Source organism: Monopterus albus, unplaced genomic scaffold (assembly GCF_001952655.1).
Source record: "Monopterus albus unplaced genomic scaffold, M_albus_1.0 scaffold23.1, whole genome shotgun sequence".
NCBI classification, from domain to species: domain Eukaryota; kingdom Metazoa; phylum Chordata; class Actinopteri; order Synbranchiformes; family Synbranchidae; genus Monopterus; species Monopterus albus.
Window position 1 is genome coordinate 184,034 of NW_018127903.1, and position 17,088 is coordinate 201,121.

At 40.0% G+C, this 17,088-nt stretch overlaps 1 protein-coding gene across 3 annotated transcripts in view; it reads right to left on the minus strand.

Annotated features, from left to right (window-relative positions):
- pebp4 (phosphatidylethanolamine binding protein 4) overlaps window positions 1-17,088 on the minus strand; it is a 49,038-nt gene that overhangs the window by 25,815 nt on the left and 6,135 nt on the right. For all 3 annotated transcript variants that reach the window (XR_002274481.1, XM_020594376.1, XM_020594377.1), the window contains exon 4: window positions 480-578. Coding sequence is in view for 2 of the 3 variants with exons in the window: in XM_020594376.1 (XP_020450032.1) it covers window positions 480-578 (99 nt within the window). In the remaining variant the exon portion in view is untranslated. The remainder of the gene's footprint in view (window positions 1-479; window positions 579-17,088) is intronic.

Genomic DNA, 17,088 nt, shown 5'->3' on the forward strand with positions numbered 1-17,088 from the left:
AAAGAGTGTGTGCCTCGCATGCTGCTCTCCACAATCTCAGTCTCACACGCCTGCATTGACACGTCCCAGGCTCCATGCAGCAGAGGGAAATTGCTGCTGACAGGGCCTTGCAAACTTTCACAGCCATTTAGAAAGACTTACTCCCACACTTTTGTCACAGGCATTTATTGCACAAGATACATGATATGAAAAATTAACATTTTTTGAACTTGGCATCCTTTTTTCACCAAGTTAGGCTTAAAAACCATTCATAATTTTTTAGCCTTGTGATCGGCTCCAGTGCAGATGTAAACACAAGACACACCAAGTGAGACCCCAAGATTATGAAAATGCACAGTTTTTCAAGGAAAAAAAATCTAACCACTACTTTATAGATTTACACCACCAGCTCCTAATCCAATAACAAATGGTGTCCATATTGCCAAAACACACGAGGATGTTTTTAAATGAGAGCAGAGGTTACTGCAGACTTACAGTACCTGTATGTCCTTGACCAGCCAGTGCCTCCAGCTGGCAGATGTTGGCTTGGTGCGACTCGGAGCATCAGGATCAACCATCACCAGAACATACATTTTCTTCTGCAAACAGAAGGAAATTCATATATTATTACTTTTAACACAAAGTGGCTTTACAGCAGTGCCACACACACCGTGATTGGCCCAGAGGCAGCTCCAGTAACAGCGGCACCTGATCCCTTTTGCTTTTTAAATGCAGCCATGTGTTGTTTGTGCATCACATTGCCCAAGGCTTGACAGCCATCTCTGCAGCTAACAATACTTTTTTTAATACTTCAAAACAGGTGCTTCACTTTACTTTTTTAACTTACTGTACCTGAAAATGCTGTAAAGAATGAATTTTATTCTGATCATAAAATTGGTGGCTTGTTTTTTTTACATAGCTGTTTTTGTGGTCAATTGAATACAGAAAACTCACAAAGTCAGTTAATACCATAAGGCTTGGTTTTCCTTTTACTGCCTTGACATGTGATCATAAGTCTTACTCCAGCTAAAAGATCAAATGTTTTTAAAAACTAACACTATACAAGATAAAAAGCATGAAATAAAACTGTCTAAAAAGGCAACGACACGCATGATAACATATACTGTAGCTGTGATAATCACAAACTACTATATTCCTTTAGCAAAAGCTCTGTCTCTTTGTTATTCCTTAAACTTGATATCATTACTGTGACATCAAAATGACAGCATTTTGGATCTGATACCAACTCCTCTCGTTAACATATTCACAGTAACTTTCTGCCACTTACCCAGTATCTTTATATGTCCCAATCTGTCAATAGATAAAGTGAGAGAAAAAACCATCTTAACTAACACTTGATCACAGTTATTGGATGTTGACTTGGCGGCTTAATTGCCGGAAAATTTTCATTCTGTCTGTCCCTAAAAGTTAGAGAATTATGAGAGCAGATTGAATTATTGCGAGAGCACATTTGTCATCCCTGGTCTGGTGCCCAAAATCTGCCAGACCATATGATGGGCTTTTTTTATTTTGTTCACTTCCTCTACAAACAGAGACATTAATCGAGGCTGTTTCAATCCACAATGTCCTCTTAGTGTATACTGTATGCACTTTCAAGTGGAGCAAAACCATGATGATATCAGCTTTAATACATATGAAACAGATGCAGTTTTTACACATTTACGCCGACTGCCAAACAACAGTATGTAAACATAAACCTTATATTTTTGTTTGTTGTGTCCTATCGAGACATTCTTAAGAGCCTCAAATATTATTCCAACTCCATGTTCTTGAATGAGATAAAGTAGTAGTCATGTATTTTTCTGCAGATGCTCATTTTCAGAAGGATTCTCTGCCTACCTGACAATCAGTAATAAGCGTAAACAACTAAGCCTAATAATAGGATAATACTGTAGTCTCAGTGAAAGCGCCTGAAGGTATCATGCAGACACACCAGCAACAATAGAGCCTCCTCCACAGCCTGTCAAAAGTGACTCTATATCAGTGACCCCCCCGGGCAGCTTACCAACCATGACCTGTTGCCTTCTCAAGAGTTGTAATCCTCATTTGTGCATGTTTGCTACCAGGCAAAGACACTGTGATAATGTAGTTACACTAATATTTAAGTCAGACCCTGATGCATTCAGAAATAACATGGTTTCAAACAACAGCACATGCACACACGCACACTAACAGGCGATTTAAAGCATTTAAATTAAAAATGACCTCCAGTCACAATTATCATTGAAAGAAATAACATTTTATGGAATATTTCATGAAAGTTACCATGGACAGAGACACATTGTATAGGACAAGTGTAGTTTTCCTAACAGCATTAAGAACATTTCACATTCATTTCCAAATGTAACAACAAAAACATATCCTACATTGCCTACATGGGCACTAAGATTTTAATGGTTTCTGGACATATTTAGTGCTCAAGTGTCTACCTGTAAGAATCTGGCTGGTCCAGCTGGCACAGGCGGCAAATAATACAAGAAGCTCCCTCCATGCTTGCACTTCACACATTGTGGCATGTACCCTTCTCTCTTACCAGGACATTTTTTTTTTCTCCATCTGTCAAAATCCACATTAATTACGCACAGATATGTGCGAAAGACTCCAGGGAAAAACAGATGCATATTCTGCCATCTGAAATAATTTCAGGGCTCAAATAAACTAAATGTATATCAAAACATGTTTTAACGGAACTAATTCTCATAGTTGAACACTGGAAGGCAAACATTTTATTAATTGTTAATTCTAATGAGGAAACCTAACATTTGAGCCTTCATAATAATTGTAAATTACATTTGCTTTTATGCTGCACTGGTGACAGATGATTTTCTATATTTTGGAGAACACACAAATGTACCTGTACCCACCCTAGAAGGCCTGTTTTATCACTACAGGGCAATTTATTCCCTTATCTAGGTAATTTTGATTAGAGTTTTTAAAGAGTGACAGGTCAGCTGCCCACTCTGTTATGTTCTGTAGGGCTTGTCAAATAATCTGAGAGCCCACAGCACAAGTGAAATCTGGGTAGGTGCCTCCAGACCTCAGAGCTCCCTGGGGCCAGGCATTACAGAGGACGTGAAGCTCCTGGGTGCAAGGTGGAGGTGTGGGATTGAGCCTGTATTCTCTTGGGATTAATCGCCCACTGTCTGCTGTGATCATGGTAAAACATCTCACTGGGATCACATCTCAGACATCAGCGGCTGGAACAAACCCTGCAGCTGGCTGGGCATCTCTGCCAGGACTACCAGTCAGTGGTAGTGACACCTTGAACTGTATACCGCCACATGATTATACACTCACCGACTGCTCTATTAGCTACAGCTGTACAACTGTATGCAATACCTCTGCCTTAACATCTGTCTTTAGAGGTGTCTCTATATTTGTGTCCTCTCTAGCTACATGCATGAAAGGGTCACAATATTAGGAACACCTCTAAATATAATGTAGTCCAGTACAACACCACCTTTAACTATGAGCTCAATAATTAACATATAATTGAATTTATACATTGATTGATTGATTCTTTCAAACATGCAGAACAGAACAATGAACAAATGACAATAACACACATGATTACACATATCCAACCAATGCTAATTCAAAATCAGTTTGCTTACACCTATTACATGTTTGAATGGAGTAGGAAGAAGTCAAACTTATCCAGTCCTACCCCATGACATCATATTATACAAAATCTATGCAACATTGGCTGACAACATTGATGACAATTCCACCAAAAACTGAAACATTTTGAGCTTCATAAACAAAGATGTGAAGGTGGAAGTGTTGCATTGAAGTGCATACAATTGTACAGGTCTGCCTATTAAAGTGGCCAGTGAGTGTACATTATAAAAATGCAGGTGCAGTTTGTTCACATACATTTTTTTATTGTTGTGTTTTCATGAGGTGACATTAAACTCCCACTTGATGCTAATAGCATTGAAAAGATACAGTATCTGAACAACAGAAGAACAAAGGCAGAGGAAGACCAGTGTCTGAGTATGTAAACTACTGGCTTACCTTTTAGTGAACTCTGCTGGGGATGAGAATCAGAGAGATTTCTAATTGCTGCTCTCATAGAGCTGCCTGGGCTATCTGCTAACTGATGACACCATGAAGGGCGAGAATGAGTTACAGCGAGAAAGAGGGAGGGAGGAGAGATCCCTCTGTGAGTTTACAAGTTCATGCTTTATCCCTGACCCAATACCAAACAATGTCGTTCATGCAGCCTCCTATTAATATACCCTGTTGCTTTATCCTCCTGCTTTTCAGCTCCTTCAGCCTCTACGCTCAAAACCCACCAAGTTTCAGTAAATGGTCAACTGTGCTCACCAGTCAACCCCAAGCAACACAACGCATCGATCCCAAATCCCTGTTTTAAGTAGCAAAAACACTTGAACTCGCTTGGTAATTAACAGGTATCTGTGTTGTGATTAAGAGACAGCGATGGCTTAAGTACCATCAAGGGCATCTTAAAGCAAGGCTGAAAGATTTATCTGTTAATACAGAAAAACAAAATCTCTATATGGCTATATTAGTAATTTAATCTCAAGTGCAATTTCATTGTATTTGCAGCCAAACAGTAGATTGATTTTAAATTATATGGAATATTAAATTTGTTTCAAATGATGAATTCATAAAGAAAAAAGTGGACTTTTATACTAAGGACAAAGCAATAAGGTGATAAGGAGGGGCAGAAGAGTTAGTAATGGAGAAGGTTAATGGTGACACCACCATCAGGGTCAGAAGATGAGGTTCATCTTGGTGGAGGGGAGGTCAGGGGTCAGCCAGGCAGCAGTAATTGAATCCTGACCAGAGAGTGGGGGGCCATAGACTCAAAGATGAGATGGAGATAGAAGAGGGGCCATGCCATTCACCTACAGGTCACCAACCTTACCCCTCCCCCAGAACCCCCACCCTCATTCTGCCACCTCTCATCTGCAGCTTTGAAACCTCATTGTTCCTCACTGCAAGCAGCATTACAAAACCTAATCGTGAAGAGCTGACCGGAAATCTGCCACAGAGGAATTGAGTGAGGAAGACCCTGTGAATTTCAGGGAATCTAGACAACCAATATTTTATTTTTCTAGTGATAAAAAGGTCTTGTTATGATTATGAATACAAATGCCAGCTTAGAAACCTAGAACTGTTGCATGATCAACAGGTTTAAGAGCGGACGACAGGTGGATGAATGGGTCTTTCAAAACATACACGACCACTCATACAGGTCCATTTAAATGGTTCAGGTTAGCTATGTAGCTAGCTTGCCAGCAAGCTAGTCGAGCTATTGTCACCCAAAACATAACATTAGCAGTTAACGGCTAACAGCTGGGGAGGTGACTGTGATTCAGTGGGTAGAGCAGTCGTCTCCCAACCTGAGGGTTGAAGGTTTGAATCTCGGTGCCTACAGTCCACGTGTCGAAGTGTCCTTGGGCAAGACACTGAACCCCCAAAGTTGCCCCTGATGGTTAGAGCCATCAGTTGAGTTGGCGCTGCAGGTGGCTGCCATCGGTTCTGTACCAGAAACAAATTCCTTGTGTGTAACATAGTTGGCCGATAAAGGTGATTATCCTTATCCATTGCCTGCATGTCGCAGGTACACAATATGTGAGACAAGGCTCCAGCAATTATAACACTCAATTTCCTAGTCAAGGGAGTTAGCTACTACTCAGCTTAGGAAAACAGTTGCAGTTTAAATTCTTCTAAGGCTTTGAAGGGCATTTTCTAAAATATGAGAAAATCACTTGTTTGAATATTTTTGGCTTGGGCTGGGATAGTACCAATCATAAACAAAGCAAACTGGGTGCCACCAACTGAGATGGCACTGTAGGTCTGGAATCCAAAGGCAGGACTCAATGCAAACTTTGAATATTAAGGGACTTATTAATTAACTGAAGAAACCAGAGGAGAAAACACAGGATGAAGGAAAGACTACAGAGTAAACAAGCATGTAAAAGATCTTCCTTTTTAAACCAGAAAATAAACAGCAAAACCAAAAACCTCCAGGCAAAAGAATAATGCAGATTAGTCAGAAAAACTAGAACTCTCAGGACTGAATCAAACATGGGAACTGTTAAGTGAAGCAACTTTTTCTTGCAGGTGAAAAGCGTCTATTGCTTTCAAGTAGACTTAAACTTGGACATATGGGCATTACGGGAAGTGCAGTATCCCAGGTTTTGGTTAAATATTGAGAGAAGCAAACGTAACTTGTCCACTTGAGACTTAACAAGATAACATAACATGTTAACACTGAATCTAGTCAGAGCAGCAGTTCGATTTCCCTCAAACTGTTCTGTATTAGACAAAAGCATTATCTCAACCTCTTCTGTTTCAGTTTTGGCATTTTCTCTTGCAAGTGCCCACTTCTTTAAGATTCCATTAAGGAGATGTAGATATTACATTCACACACAAATACATACACATAGGGTCATAGGGTCACTGAGCTAAAGGTGGCATTTTGGAAGTGAAGCCACTCTCGCACTGCCAGCTATTATAATACACAAACACACAATATGAGTGCTTCTTGCCACTTTGGTGCTATTGATGCAGCTGAGACAACAACAACAGTTACCAGTTTAACATTCAGATTGATTATTGACATGTATAAATGATATGGAAAGAAGATGCCAATACTCAGTGTGTTCTTAAGTGCCTCACACGGTGCAGGCTGTTCACTACCCCCAAACCTGCCTATTTTTAACTCAGCCTCCCTCCCACACAGGAGTGGAGTGTGAAGTGGCTTATAAATCCACACTTCTAGGAGCCACATGGTCAAGGGAAAGTCACATGTGTATACAAACGCACATTCCAGGCCTAAAGACAATGTGGCTACTGTGCTAGATTCATACTAACTAGCCAAACAGAGGGGTGAGCGAGCTGTGAGGAGTCAACGGAGCTGTGAGGAATCAGTGGAATATGAAACACACAAGTTTACATAATTACATAACGACTAACTTTTTTTGAACAAACAAATATGTATCAAAATACTTAAATTAACACACAGCAGAAGGTAAGACAAGACAATGCAATATCCATTTGTAACCTTTGGCCTCTAAAACCTCAAATGAACAGTTCTTTGAAAAATTCTAGAAATGTTCAAATGCAGCCTGTCCTCTTTTAACAGCCTTGTACTTTTGTAGTATAGCTGGGTACTGCTATGAAACCATAGCTAACAGTAAGATGGTTCACAGTCTGATTGAAGCTTGAGGGGGGTGAAGGAATTAGTAGCAGCCTCAGGAACCATTTCTGCATTTCTCTGAACATGGGAGACGTCTTTCACCGCACCATGCTTGCGAACACAGTCGTGCTCATGTTAAGCTTATTAGTTACCCTGGATGCGATCTTGCTAGCTGAGGCTTTTGACACTTTCTAGTGGTGGTTTTACACGCATACACCTACTCACTGCGGTGAAAGCATTTCTGCAAATGCACAGTAACTACCACTAACAGTTACTCTGAAGTAACATGCAGGCACTGGGATACAAGCCTACGACTCAGGCCGTGCTAAATGAGGCAAGAGGGAAACATTTTTGCCATGTAGTTTGGCTGCTGAGAACACAACACACTCAAACAGGGAAAATTACAGGACTGGACTCCTATCCATAATTAGTTTGTCAAGCATGTCACACACTTAGAGTCACAGATCTGCATTTTACCAAGAAGTGTAGCTTATAAAAGTTAATGGTGTGCACATTCTAATTACTTCACCCGGATCTGGGAATCTAAATCAGCTATTTTGATTCTAAAAGCACTTAGGGGAATGTGGAGGATAAAAAGTAAAATAATACAGAGCTACTGGGATTAGTGGATGTTTTGAGAGTATGTGCGATTTAAAACAGCAAGTTTACACGATGCACAAGTACAGATTTCAAAGCTGTAAAACCCCAAAGCCTATATTTAACATGTTCTAACAAGAAAACTTAGCCTCGGTCACCAGATGCTATTTTGGCACCTATTTCATTCTTATGAATGTTTTTTTTATTTGGGCTGAGAAAAATTATCAGTGTTGTTTCTTTTTATAGGAGAATAGCTGATATTGTTACATATGTTTTGACACTTACTGCAACATTTTTAACCATAATTGCAAAAATAAAATATATGAAAGGCTTACAACAGTTACACTTCATGGCAAAGCATCACGCAGCAGACACATTTCTGAAGACGATGGGATACAGGCTGCTATGAAGAGAGCTTAGTTGTAAGCACTCTGACACCCATTCCTATTTGGCCATTAGAGCTGTTAAAGGTGTCAGGGCTGTTCACAGGCACTGTGTGTTTCACCAGCCAAGATGGCTTCCACATTTTTTCTATCATGATTAATTATGGTTTCTGATGGTAGTACAGTGAGAAAGTGTAAATTATTCCCACATTTTCTTGTGCCCTCCGTTCAGTCACTGTTGTGTAGGAAGATGCTATTGACGCCATCCATGGATGGCGACCAAAAGGCATCTACATGGGGTGGCAAACTCTAGTGTCTATTAAGGGGTGGAAGCGGTGGTAGTGGGGGGGCACTTGGCGTGTGGGCTGAACCTAGTCCAGACTGCCAGTTGACAGGGCCGGATTTTCCAGTATGGAATAGTCTTGTTTCAGTGGGCGAAGCTGGGTGTTGGGAGACTGGGAGAAAGGACTGCCCAGGGCTTGGAAGCTTGAAGCAGAATGTTTCAAACAGACAAGCACCGTCTGTGTTCCAGTGTCACCAGCCCACCCGTCTGACAATCAGGGCCATGTCATCACACGGATTCTGAGTAATTCAGGGAGCACTCTTATCACCTTAGAAGATGTGGCAATCTCAGACGTCAAAGCAGTCTGAGATCCAGGCAGCAGAAATAGCAAATTAACAATATACAGCACAAACTATGGCAGGGAAACAAACTACAGTAAAAATGTTCACCTACAGGCAAAACATTAATAGCATGAATAGCAAAGCTTGGTGAAAGCAATATTGTGCTTTGCTTTGAATCCTTAAAAAAAAAAAAATTCCACAAAATTTATTCAAAAGAGCACACAGCACAAAATCCTTAGCTTTGGAAAACAGGTTGAAATAAAATAATTCATCTGACAGATCATTTTGTGTACGTTGATATATTTAGCGCTGTCAGAGAGGACATCACAGAGAATGGCACTTATATCACAATGAAGAAACTGTTATCAGAGGAGGTACAGGTTTATGGTTCAAGGGCTTGTCCATTCATAGAGAACAAGCTCAGCCTCTCTGCCTGACACACTGATAAAGACAGCACAAATAAAACAGCTCCACAGCTCCATCTTTGCCTCTCCCCAAGGGGAATAATATATCACCCATCTGAATGTGGCACATATTGAATCATTTCCAGTGTTGATGATTCATTTGAATAAATCAGCCTTTTTTATTTTGGCAACTTGAACTGATATTGAAATAAGGAAAACTGAAGTAACGTTGTTAGGTGTGAGGAAGGACAGATGTTGGAGTGTTCTATAGGACTGGTAATCCTAATCTCCTTTCAATTACCAATTAATGACTACAGTAATAATCTTCACATATATATGACTGTAAACCATAACCTGCCTAACACACACAGTCCAAATCCAGGAGGATATGTTGCTGCAGGCAGATAGGATCTTATCCTGGATTTGCGCAGACAAATGCACAGCCATAATTCAAGAGGTGCACAGGACAGATGTAGTTTTGACCTAAAATATATTCTCAATCTGACCAGACACTATTGGCAAGATCTGCGCTCAGGGAGTTCATTTTAAAATATGGCTGATCCACAAAAAGAGGTCCATTTGTTATATGAATTAACTCTTAGCAAATATCAAATATTTATGGGAAACATTAAATATGGACGTTCCCCAAACAAAAACTTTGAGTGTCTTCCACAAAAGGCTACAGATACACAGGATCAGCCTATTGGCAAATATGAAGAATCAGCAGCTTTTGCAATGAAAGGGTTATATACGCATTCAAGCTAAGAGACATATTCTAACATACACAGACACAAATCCTGTTGAGCTGAGGCAAGCAGAGATACCCTACCAGCCCTCCAAGGCACAATTAGGATTTCATGGGGGGAAGAAATCTACATTCCTGCACACATGAAAAAAGTCTTTTCTCCCTCCCCACAACAATATCAACTTTTTACTCAAGGAAAAACCTGAAGCACCACTCGATAGGATTTGGACAAAGAAATAAAAAACAAAGCCAGGAAAAAAAAAAACAACTAAATTTAAGCTGCTGCTGTTAAAGAAAAAAATATTATGGTAGAGGAAAAGCCTCCCAGTTCCAATCAATTTCTCCTATTCTCTGTGATATGAAAAGAAGCAACCACTCACAGTTTGTTTGAAGTGCTCGTCTGTGTGGAGCTGTGCTACGTTCAACAACTTACTGCATGAGCAGCCTATGCGCATGATTTTAACACCTGTCAGACATTCAGTCCAAGTGCAAGAGGTCAAGTACCTGCAGTTTAAATAAGAGATAGAGCAAAACACTACATTTCATTTCATGAGGCAACCTAATGAGTGGACACATTTACATAATGACACGGTTAAATCATTATGGGCATCACATGCTGGGCACAAGTGTTCAGACTCCTTCGCTGTTCACAAACTTTGTTTTTTTCCCATAAATCTACATTCAAAGTGAAAAGTTTTTAGAAATTGCAAATGTATAAAAAAAAACACACAAAATAAAATGTCTCACAAAAGTATCCATAATTTTTGCTGTGGTGCTCCAAACTGTGGCCAAGAGCATCGTGCTTGCTTTAATTACCCTCGAGATGTGAGATTCAAGTCCACCTGTGGCAAACTGAAGTCACTAGACATACAGTAGTTTAGAAATGCAGCCACTGTTGTGCAAAAAAGTCTGAATATTGAATACTGTCACTGTATGTGCCTGTGTACACTCTCTGCTGTCATCTGGCATCACTGTCTACTGCATCTTCTTGTTTGTAGGTTGCTAACTACATACAGTGTTATACCGTCTCTCACAGACGGATCCAAATTATATTGAAAAAAAGTGGAGCTGAAACAATTATTTGATTATTCTACACAAAATCTATTTGGGACTATTCTGATGATCAATGATTTGTTTTCAAGTGAAAAATGCCAAATATTCTGAAGTTTCAGCTTCTCAGATGTGAGGATTTGTTGCACCTTTTTTTTTTGTGTGTGTGAATATTTTCAAGTTTTGGATTAAACTGGATATTTTGTAGACAAACCACTAAATTCACCAAAAAAATTATTGGCATTAGTTGCAGCCCTAAACATACATAACATATTAAACGCGTGAGTGTAGTCTCTGGTATTCAGGATGTAACTTGTGGAGAATGACTGGCTGGGGTCATACTGGGCTAATGTTGATGCCTACTCTCAATATGTAACAAATATTTCAGCAGCGACCAAGCCAAAGAGTGAGAAAACCTGCTATGAACAGCTAGGTGGCAAGTCAGCTACTGAGCACATGTGTTATGTCACCCACAGAAAATCAAACCAGAACAAGCCACATTACAGTTCATTAATTTGAGGATTAACTTAAATATCTGAACAACAAGAACAGAGGTTTAAAACTTGTGGCCGGTCAGAATGAATGGTGTCTTAATGGGGTAGGTAATCTTCCTCCAAAAACCTATCTTTATGTATCACTAAAAGCACATTTGTGTAAAAAAAAATAAAACAAGTGAAAATTGAAAATGTCTTTAGAGGTCAGGAAATTCTTTAAACTCTTATCCACATAAAATAAATTGTGCTTGAAGCACAGCCACATTTACTTTGACCCCATCATGTCTGACTTTGACTGACAGAAAGTTAAATACCATGAAGACAACAAACAGACTCAAGCTTCAGCCACAATCAATGTCTCCAAGTGTAAACTTACAGCTCTACAGATTCACTCTGACAAAACCAATGGCCTGGAGCACATCCATAGAGCATTATGCCAAATAAGAACATTAGCAGCACTTGAGTTTGACCAAGACCTTTTAGCTGCCCAGCCTGTGAAGTGGTGTTTAAAGGAAAAACACACTGCAAACGTCACTACTGATTCCCAGATTTGTGTCACGTCTGAAGAAAAGGTTAAGCGTATTCTCTATGTGAGAATGACCATATCTGCAGCCGGGCATAAAGTTGGCACCCTGAGAAATCATGCCATCACTGTGCTTCAGTTTTCTCATTATCCATACCTCTCATGACATTCAGAGAAAGAAACAAAGCATCCTGCCAACACCTACTCTGTGAGAGAGCTCTTTCAGTTCAGCTCAAAAGCTGAGCGCTCCAAACCTCCACACCACAGTGTGGGCAGTGCTGGCAGAGCCATGTGCCTAAGAACACTGACTGAGTGCAACAGTTGGACTAATAACAGAACAAAAAAATAAATAAAATGGACACAGCAGGGACGGCCACAGCTCCACAGCTGAGGAGCAGGTTGACTCCTGCCCACCTCTCCCATTCAATAGTCAAAGATGTCCACAATGCCTCTCAGGTCTTAGTCCCATGAGGGGCGGTGAGCTCGCAGCTTCAGCCACTTCAGGGTGAAGCAAATCACTTTAATATGTTAAGAAGATTAAGCTGGATAACTGTCTAGATACATTTTTTGAAAATCCACGTAAATCTCTAGTGTTTTCATTTGGGGAGGGGTGGTATGTGAGTCAGTTGAGACGATCAACACAAACCCACCAAAGAGCAATGTGATTGGCCAGGGAAAATTGGGCTTATTTGAGATTTTGCATTTTAAGCTTCTTGAATCTAAGACCATCCTACCTCTGTCTTATTATTTTAACACCAGCCTTTGGGACAACAAAACTATAGGAAAAGAAAAACACTAGTCACATTTTCATGTGCAACAGCTCTTTGGGCTTAGACTCAGCTACTTATGCTGATGTTATAGCCTTATTTGTGAGAGTCAGTGTTAATCTGCTGGTGAAAGCATTTAAGAAAACACACATAAAAAAGAAGAAGTTAAAGTTGAAGGTTTCTAAAGTGAAGTACTTGAAGGGCTTTCTGGTGCATTTTTCAGGCAAATCATTCAAGTCAAATTAATTAATTGAAGCAAGTATGTTCTAAATGTGATGGATGCCTGACTTGTTTCTTCTATCGTAAGAATTAGCAATCTGAGGGTATCTGCCTGTCAGCTCGCTGTACTAGAAATTGAGCATGAAAATAAAAAGTGAGAAATGGAACAAATAATGTAAAAGGATTAACAAATCATTTGCATAACATTTTCTCTGCTTCCAAACTACAGGATCAGGAAAATGACAAGGAAGGCAGTTTTATCATCCCGTTCTCAGACCAATCAATGCATCAATGGACCCGACTACTGCAACCGTTAGCGGATAGCCTTTTAATGTCAAAAGCAAAATTAATCACTGGTAATAAATTTAAAAAGACTGACAAAGTAACTAAACAAACAGAGAAATGGGACTCACATGAAAAATATTTGCCAAAGACAAACCTGAATAGAATGTATCATGGAAAGGATGCTTTACTTCCACAGTGCCAAATGTGTATTAACCTGTTTTTTTAAACACTGTCTCTTCATCCAGAGTTAAGACAATAAGACCACTGGTGAGATGAAGGGGAGGGCATTATAGAGAGTTAAGCATTATGAGCAGCCCTGAAGCTGTTCTTTAAGCAGGTGAATCAGAGGATTGGGACACGTGTGTAACTGAAGCCTGTGCCGGACGACAAATGAGAAGCACAAAACATTTTGGCAAACTGCCACTAAGCCAAGCATTTGAGTCTTAAGTAAACTACACTTGATCACTTTTAACTTTGTGAGTACTTAGTAGAGAAGAGAAAAGAGACTGTCAAAGACAAAAAGTGCTCAAGTAATCTGGTTCATAAACTTATAGAATGCCTGTATTCACACTTTTCTTATTTAAAGATCAATCGCTCTATGACTGAGAATTTAATCCAAAGTTTGCAGTTCAATTTGTTTTAATACAAAAGGGTGGGAAAAAGCTGATAATATAAAAGCACCATAACATCCAGAAATGGAGGACCTCAAGATTCCTTTAGATCATACAGCACACAAAATGCCAAAAGAAGACAAAATGAAAACTGCCGGGAGCTACTTTTTTCCCCTCCGGGTGATATTTTTGGTTGTCATGAGGCTGCGGACATCTCCCTGCTGGACAGATCACATCACGGAAATGTACGAGTTTCTTACTGTGCCAAAGTGCAACCGAACAGTCTCCAGATCTGACAACAATTCCCTGGCAAATGTTGGGTTTCTGTAGCTCATATAAATAGAAAATTTAATCTTGTATGTTTGTCTAAGTATCCACAGCAGGAGATGCACTTCCCATGCAGATTATGAATCTCTGTTTGAACAGATCTTGTCGTCAACGTATATGAACTGACAAGATAGAATTTCTGTGTGAATACTGAATACTAATCAGGAGGCACAGGTTCAGGTGGTATTTTTATTAACGACCTGCTGCTGCTCCAAGTCTTTGCTATGGCCTCTATGCTGAAGCTTGTTTGCAAATGTGGATCTAACTAATGAATGTCATAATTCTGTATAATTCATATGTTGTCTCCTGTAGGAAATCTGCACATTTCCAACATGTGAAAATGAACTTTTGCTCATTTTTTCCAACAATGGCTGTATTTTTATTACCCAGTTAGTTTGCTGTGTATAAAGAGATGGCATCTCAAATTAATGCCAAATGCATGCCAAATTCTTATAAATCAAAGCGAATAGCCTCCTCAGGTTCTGTTGAGTCAGCTTTCTGTGGTGAATCACCTTCTTTTCTCACAGCTTTTGTCAAACAGTGAAAATCATTTTCTCCAATACTGCTGCTTGCACAGGAACCTGACCACTGTCATCTCCCAGGGTCCTCCTAATCTATTCCAATCCTTCCATTGATAATATTAAGTAATTTCATAGTAACTGAACCCATAGTTTACTCAGTCACAGAGGGAACGTATTGCTGCCTAGAGTTACGGCGGTATACTGGTTTCACGGTATGCCATGGTATGGAAATTGATGGTAATCATACCAGTATTGAAGAGAAAATGCAAAGCGCACCTTTCTTCCTGTACTGCTTTGTCAGACTCCGCAACAGGCGCCACACGCACACACGCAGCGGACAAATGGCAGAGAGACAGAGGCTGACAGCCCAGCACCAAACCATCCGTATGGGGCGCATTTATTAATCCCAATCAATAAAACGCGTGAGCGCATAAACGTCGGTTTTGCGCTAAGTAACTTCCCAAACTGTCTGTTGGTTTGCTAATATCTGATTTACAACAGGACTGACACGGATCCCGATCTGACCCCAGAAACACACGCGCAAACTTTCTCTGCTCTCATAGGTGTGTGTGTGTGTGTGTGTGTGTGTGTGTGTGTGTGTGTGTGTGTGTGTCTAGGTACAGACTGGACCAGTCTGGCTGCGCTGTCGCGCACCTACTGTTGTTGCTAAATTCGTTTAGAGCACTGTGACACCATGTCTCTATTGTCACAAGTTTTACAAACCACTCAACAGATTAAAAGAGAAAATAATCATCAGATTAATCCCTAATGAAAATAATCTGTAGTTGCACTTCAATACAAAATAGTCCAGAAGAGCTGCACCTCAACCAAATACAATGCATGAGTGACAGGCTGTTAATGATATAATAGTATAACATTCTTATGCATTTAGTGGTCTACTTCTACTTTTAGTACATTTTCATGATAATACTTAATTTTACTTAACGTTTTCGATGCAGGACTTCTACTTGTAACAGAGTGGGCTACTTTTACAGTGTGTTGTTAGTACTTTAAGTAAAGGATGTGAATACTTCTCTACTACTGGTGCTAACAGGCAAACTAACATGCTTTAGTTATATAACATGATATAGTTACACACTGTTTTTTATTTTTATTATTTATCATGTTTCTAACTCAGTTTATTTTTTAGGGTCAATTGCTGGTCAGTCAACTGGCACAGTCATTTGCAATAAAAAAAACCCTTCCCCCCATTCTTTTAAGGGTCATTGTAGCTGTTAACAATAGTACTTGTGTAATACTGTGAAACCATGATATTTTCTGAGATGGCTATCATACCTTGAAAATCTCATACAGTTCAACCCTATTGCTGCCTCCACTCTTAGACCAAATGTAACGTAAAGGAATACTATGCTGCTGTAACAACAGCAAGGATGAGTGGAAGGAAGAAATCACAGAGAGAATGTTAGAGAAACAGGAAAAATCTAAGTACTGGTTATGAGATATTAATGTGTCAGGTGCAGCCTTTGGGTTGTGATCCTTCCAACTCAGGGCAAAACTGCAACTTGTGCAAATACTCAACACCCCTTGCCGCTGTAGTGGTCTGCATGCTACAGACATACCTCACAAGGTGCAAATGATTCTTCTGTGTGAGATGGTGACTTGGGTTTATTGCCTCCCTTCATTCCACTGAATATGCATAATCAATCCCACACTGGTAGTGGAAGTTTATAATTCTTTCCTCTTCAAATGTTTGCATGGATCATGTGTGCTGTGTAGTAATGGGCAATGAGTGAACAGGGTGGGACACAGGTCAGCTTAACAGGGTGTTATAGTGACAAGGTGGGACCTTTACTAAGGAAATGAACTTCCTGAATCCCAGCCAAATATACTGATTTAATCCAGAAACACCCACCTGATGACACTGAATATGCAATGAGATGCATATTACGGTATGTTTCACTGGTTGACCCTGGTTGTTATATAAAGGCTCAAGAAAGTGATTTGTCTGTTTATCTAAATATACATCCTTGGTTCCTTGCCAAATGAAGACCATCACCTACTGAAAATAAAATCCCTATCTTTGCACTTTCACATCCCCAACATGAAGACCTATCAGGAATCCTGCATGGGTGGACATGTAGGCTTTCCTAGGAATGACAGGGTCTGTTAGAGAGGAACCCCACCCTCGCTTTCTCCAGCATGCCAGCACAGAGGAGAGTGGGCAGCGCTGAGACGGCAGCCTGCCGTGGGCACTGCCAGGCTTAAAGCTGCCCTGTCGTCATCAGAGGCTCGCAGAAAGAACGCTGAGATTCACAAAAAAAAATAAATAAAAGAGGAGGGGGATTGTTGCATTTAAATCCTCTCTCAACGCCCCCACATGTTTTAGCAAAGCATAAAAATCAT